This window comes from Nannospalax galili, unplaced genomic scaffold (assembly GCF_000622305.1).
Source record: "Nannospalax galili isolate Female #2095 unplaced genomic scaffold, S.galili_v1.0 scaffold278, whole genome shotgun sequence".
In the NCBI taxonomy this organism is placed as follows: Eukaryota; Metazoa; Chordata; class Mammalia; order Rodentia; family Spalacidae; genus Nannospalax; species Nannospalax galili.
In genome coordinates this window covers 6,679,295-6,685,566 of record NW_008347536.1, presented here as the reverse complement: position 1 = coordinate 6,685,566, position 6,272 = coordinate 6,679,295, and the positions used below count along the sequence as shown (strand labels likewise).

At 41.4% G+C, this 6,272-nt stretch overlaps 1 protein-coding gene across 2 annotated transcripts in view; it reads right to left on the bottom strand.

Moving 5' to 3' along the window:
- Positions 1 to 6,272, bottom strand: part of LOC103743050 (lysosomal Pro-X carboxypeptidase-like) — a 108,117-nt gene that overhangs the window by 42,300 nt on the left and 59,545 nt on the right. For both annotated transcript variants that reach the window (XM_029568874.1, XM_017800914.2), the window contains one exon: positions 3,411 to 3,512. In XM_029568874.1, the coding sequence (XP_029424734.1) occupies positions 3,411 to 3,512 (102 nt within the window). The remainder of the gene's footprint in view (positions 1 to 3,410; positions 3,513 to 6,272) is intronic.

Below are 6,272 nucleotides of genomic sequence, written 5' to 3'. Positions count from 1 at the left end.
GGGGACTGACACTGATTCTAGCCACTCCAACAGCTATCAAAGTGCCTGAAAACAAATCCTGAGTCCATCACTCTCAAGTCCAGCCTTGGCAGACAGAAGAAAAATGAGGAGGAACCCAATAGAGGGATGGTTTTGAAAGCTCTCATCAAGAAATTCCAATGGCATCCCATATGAACATTTGAAATTTTCCCTGTTCTCACTCTTTTCTGGTTCCCTGTCTAGAACTTATAATGCTAACTACACTTGCCTTTACTTCTTCACATCTCCTAGGCACCAGTCAAGGACTTTATTTTCTCCTTATAGTTAAGAGTTATGCAATTTGGGAGTCTTTTAGATAGATCCACTGAATGGGTACCCCAATTGCCTCACCCCGAGTCCCTGTTCAGCACTGAAGAAGGCAGAGCGGTCTGCATCCCTATTCCTCATGGGTAATTTGGGTAACCTCTTCAGAGGATGGTGTGATAAGAATAGGAGGTAGGAATTGATTAGGTAGTTAGGGTGAAAGACCCCAAAGAACAGTAACCAGTTTCTTGGCTAAAACTCAAAATGTCCTTGGGCATCTTAGCAACATTCTCTGTTCCGAAGGCCAAAAATGTCAAAAGTATTTGGGAGCTCTTACCTAAACCGCTTCAGAGGGGGGAATGTTAGAGTGTCAAAAATTGCCATTGAAAAAAAGAAAGAATACACAAAATTGTCAGAAGAAAGTGATGGGGAGATATGGGAGGAGTTGGAAGGGAGGGAGTGGATATAGATTTGATCCAAACACCTTATATACATGTACGAAATTCTCAATAAATTTTTTAAAGTAAAAAAAGTCGTATATAAGATTTTCACACTCCTTCCTTTCAAAGATGCAGCCTAAGTTCACTCTCTTTGAACCTGGGCTAGACTGAGTGACTTGGTTCTAACGAATGACATGTGGCAGAAGTGATGATGTGTGACTGCCTAGGTCAATAAGAAATCCCTGCAGCCTCCCCTTCGCTCCCTTGGTCTGAGAGTGTTGAGAGAAGCTAGCTACTGTGTCACACTACTCAAGTAGGCACTCAGGGCAGCCTAGGAGGACAGGAACTGAAGCTTCTTGCCAGCTCCACACCAGTTTCTCATCCCTCTGATAACCGTCTATGAGTGGAGACAAGCCTGCAGAAGACAACAGCACTGGCCAGCATCTTAACCTGGAGATGACCCTGGGTCAGACCACTCAGCCAAGTGGCTCCTAATTCCTCACCCATAGGAACTGTGACATATTTTTTCTAACCAAATGTGGTAATATATACCTGTAATCCCAGAACTCAGGATGTTGAAGTGGGATAATTGTGAGTTCAAGGCCAGCCTTGTACTACATAGCAAGCCAGCCAGACTTTGTTTCAAAAATAAATAAGTAATATTGATACTAGGCATAGTGGCCCATGTCTATAACTTCAACACTCTGCAGAGAAAATTGAGACAGAAAGACTACATGGGCATCAGAAGCAGTTGAGTTCAATATGGGCAACATGACTAGATCCTCTTTCAGAATGAAAAATGCATTGCTGTTTTAAACCATGAAGATTTGCTATACATAACACTAGATAACTGACAGAGCTATACACTTTACTAGGCTAACCCATCTAACCTTCCAACTTGGTGTCACTAGTCTGACTCCTTCAGTCACTGAACATATTACTGTGTTACAGAATCCCCACCATTCCTCTTTCCTATCTCTTTGCCTGTTATTATCAGTAGTGTTAGCTGAGCTGGAAATGGGAAGACAGAAGCAGCAGAGACAACCAGAGTGTCTATTGATCTGAAGTCAGTGAGAGGAGGGGAGCAGCTTGGCAGCTAAGGACGAACATCATGTGATTTGATGTCACTACGCACTATAAAGATTTGACAGCTGAAGGGCTGCAATGACCCATCAGACCCAACCTTCCAGGTTCTGTGCTCACTACCTGGTACCCTGACTGAATGGGTTCCACACAAATTGACACCATCCAGCACCATGCCTGCCCCTGATACTGCTTCTGATGCCCAATACTGAGCTCTAGAGCAGCCCAGCATGTATTCTTGAGACCTGGACTTCCTTTTCCCCTGAGAAAGTCCTAGCAACCTCAGAGGTGGTTCTAGAGGCTAGTGCCCCATTTCTGATACTGAGTGCTAGATTCCCAAATGGCCCTGGTTGAAACAAGCACCCCATTCCTGAGTTCTGGGTGCAAGCTTCCCAGTACAAAGCACTAGCAACCACTTCTTGACAGCTGAAGACATAGCTGTCTGCAGAGGGATCAGACTACCCACTGGAAGCACCCATAGGCCTTAACGCACCCAGCATCAGGGTAGATGTAGCATCATTGCAGTGGACAGCTCACTGACCCACCCAAGGGGGACAGTAGGAAGGAATGCTTACATGGGAGTGATCAGACCACCCAGTACTAGTTCCTCAATGGTCCTCTGAGTGCCCTGGCTCTACAGTACTGTCCTAACAGAAGCCAGAGCTTCTGGTCATCCTCACAGGTTCTACTAACAACAGAAGAAGCAGCTGAACAACTTAAGAATGGCCAGGGAAAGAAGAAGGAGAGAGGCAGAAGTAGACTATGATGGAGAGCTGGGAACTGAAGAAAGGATGTAAGAGACCAGAGAAAAGAATCCGAAGGCCCTGGTTACCAGAAGCATTCCAAAGAGTTGTCAAGTCTTCCAGGCAAGGGTCTCAGACCCTAGCTGACAGCTGCTGCAAAAGCCAAGGATCTCAATACCCAATACCTGCATGGAGGCTATAACCTGTAAGCTAAGGATCCCAAAACCCAAGGCTGGTCAGAGGCTGTTAATAGTAGAGGGTGGCGCCTGCCATCGCTTTCTGCCTGGCTGCTGCTCACTGCTCTCAGACACTGCAAGAAAATAAAAGCTGCTAAAGACCAGTATTCTTGCCTACCACAATTTCTATCCAGGTGAACAAAAGAACCCTCACCTGCTTGGCTGGTGACAGTCCATACAAACCTGTAATCTTAGTACTCAGGAGGCTGACATAGGAGAACCACGAGTTCAAGGCTGGCATGGGCTATATAATGAGACCCTGTCTCAAAAATGACAAACAGGAGGAGAAGGAAGGGGAGAAGAAGGAGAAGAAAAAGAGTGAGAAAGAGGAAGAGAAATGAAAAAAAGAAAGAGATGGACAATGGTAGGGACATAGCTCAGTTTGAGGAGTGTTTGCCCAGCAAGTACAACACCCTGAGTCAATCCCTGAAATGACATAAAATGAGGCATGGTGTCTGTTGCACACCTGTAATCCTTGGAGGTGGAAGAGGATCAGAAGTCTCAGGTCCTCCTCACCTACATAGCAAGTTTAAGGCCAGTATGGGATACGTGAGACTGTGCTCCATCCCCCCAAAAAAGGACAAAAAAAAAAAAACCTTTACTCTTAAAGAAAAACATGCACTTACCTTGAATGACTCCTCACCAAAGGGCAGCGACACCCCATAGTAACGATGTTCAGCAAACACCAACATAGCTTTCAGCTTCTCAGCCACATCCCACATGAACCCCTAAGAATTTATAAATTCACAAGCAAAATTAGGACATGAAAAAAATCACCACTAAAACCAGACCAGAAAGCACACTCTGAAAATTTGCACAATGTTTGTTCTACAAATAAATAATTGCTGTTTTGTTTTTGAATATCAGGCTTACACTGTATTATAGTGGAATAGTTGGAAAAAGACCCTGTGACTGGGTATAATGACAGTATCTGCAGCCTAACAGTAGAGAGGCAGAGACAGCAGGATTCCCCCATCACCTAGCACAAAGCCAACCTGTACAACATAGTACCTTCCGGGCCAGCCTGAACTATACATAATTAACAGGTCTGAAAAAAAAAGGTAAAAATTAGGTCATGGTTGCTCATCCCCTGGAAATTCAACATCTTTTTTTTTTTTACCTTGTAGCCCTGGAATCAGAATTAAGCATCAGCCTTTAAGTTTGTACCAAATATACAAAGAAAGACCTAAAGATGCCTAGTTATCCACCTACTCACATTTACACCATAAAGTAGAAAACATTAAAAATAAGCATACTAAACTCTGTTGGGTTTCAAATTGATCTTATTTATTGAAAGTTAATAGTAGCTAACAGCTGCTAATCCTAACTCGGCACTTATGTCAGATACTATTCTAAACCTTCCATGTATTAAGACAACAAACAAGAATCTGACACAATGGTTTTACAAACTAGGACACTGAGACACAGGACTTGAAATAGCCTTCCACATTCATACAGCTACTAAGTGGCAGAGCCAAGACTGAAATTCAGGCTGTCTGGCTGCACAGCCATCCAGGGCTTCTGAACGTCCCTACTCTAACACCCATGGCTCCTCAGGCATCACTTTGCTGCCTCTTTCCCTTTGATTGGACAGTGGCCTCAGAACCATTCTCAACAAAGCATTCCAGGCAGATATCATTAACTGATTAGACAATTTAGCATGGATTCAAACCATCATTCCTAATGCATGCTGTTGGTATTTAATGAGTTACTATTCCCAACAAAGGACTTCAAAATGGCTTTGGTTGTTTTTATCAATACCTGAGCAATTAAGAGCTGAATGACATTTTATGCAATAAAATGTGGTCTGACAGAATGCATGGAATCATTTCAATCTTTTTGTATTTGTTGAGGCTTGTTTTGTGCCCTAGTGTGTGGATGATCTTAGAGAAAGTTCCATGGGGCACTGAATAGAAAGTATATTCTTTGGTCTTTGGGTTGAATATTCGGTAGATGTCTGTTAGGTCCATTTGATGTATGGTATCATTTAATTTAGATGTATCTGTAAATTCCCTCTCCTGTTGACCTATTTAATAGAAACAATGAGGTATTGAAGTCCCCTACTATTAATGAGCTGGGATTAATCTGGGTCTTAAAGTCCTGTAGTATTCTTTTTATGAAGTTGGGTGCACCAAAGTTTGGTGAATATGTGTTCATGATTGTAATATCTTCTTGGTTTATTGTTCCTTTGATCAGGATGATGTGGCCTTCTTTATCTCTTATTTACTTTGAAGTCTATTTTGTCAGATATTAGAATTGCAACCCCTGCTTGTTTCTTAGTGTCATTTGCTTGGAATATTCTTTCCCATCCTTTCACCTTAAGATAGTGCCTGTCCTTGAAAGTGAGATGGGCTTCTTGCAGACAACAAAAAGATGGGTTTTGTTTCTAATCCATTCAACTAGTCTCCATCTTTTGACTAAGGAGTTCAGTCCATTGATATTTAAATTTATCATTGAAAGACGTGTATTGATTCCTATTATTTTGATTTTTGCTCTCATTCTTGGTGTAACTGTGCATTTCCACAGTTATACCTTCATTAAGTTTCTTTCTGTTACCCCTTGGATATAGTTGTTCCTTTCTTTAGCTCTTTGTGTTGCTTCAAGAACTCTCTGAAGGGCTGGTTTTGTGGACATGAATTCTTTCAGCCTGTTTATGTCATGGAAGATTTTTCTTTCCCCTTCGACTATAATAGACATTTTGACTGGATATAGTAATCTTGGGTTTTCCTTTATATGAGACTTGCTGTTTTTCTTTTGCAGCTTTCAGTATTGTCTCTTTGTTCTGTACATTTAGTGTTTTTACTATGATGTGCCATGGAGAGTTTCTTTTCTAGTCATATCTGTTCGGTGTTCTATGTGCTTCTTGTGTTTTTATGGGCATGTCTTTCTTTAATTTGGGGAAATTTTCTTCTACAGTCCTATTGAAGATCTGGTCCAAACCATTATCCTGAGATTCTTCTCCTTCCATTATGCCTATGCTGTGTAAGTTTGGTCTTTTTATGGTGTCACACAATTCCTGAATATTCCATTCTTATGTTTTCTTAAATTTTTCATAATCTTTGCTTGAGTGGTCTAATTCATCCACTTTATCTTCAGTCTTGATATTCTGTTTTCCATTCCACTCATCCTATTGGTGAGGCTTTCTCCTGTAGTTTCTAATTGGCTTATTGAGTGTTTCACTTCCTTCTTCCTTTCAGCCTGGGAATTCTTCAATGTTTCTGACACTTTTCTGAATTCATTCAGAAGTTTATCGTCTTTCAGTTCTTTGATTTCTTTGTTTCTGTGTTCTTTAAATTCATTGAATTGTTTTATCATGTTCATAATTGTTCTTTTGCATTCCAGGCCCTGTGTTATCTCTAGGGGATTCTCATTGTACTCCTCTACAGGACTGCTGGTATTTGGTGGGGATATATTATTTGGGCTTTTCCATGCTATTATTTTTAACTTTGACTTTGACATGTGAATTTCTTTTGTTGTTTTTGACTGTG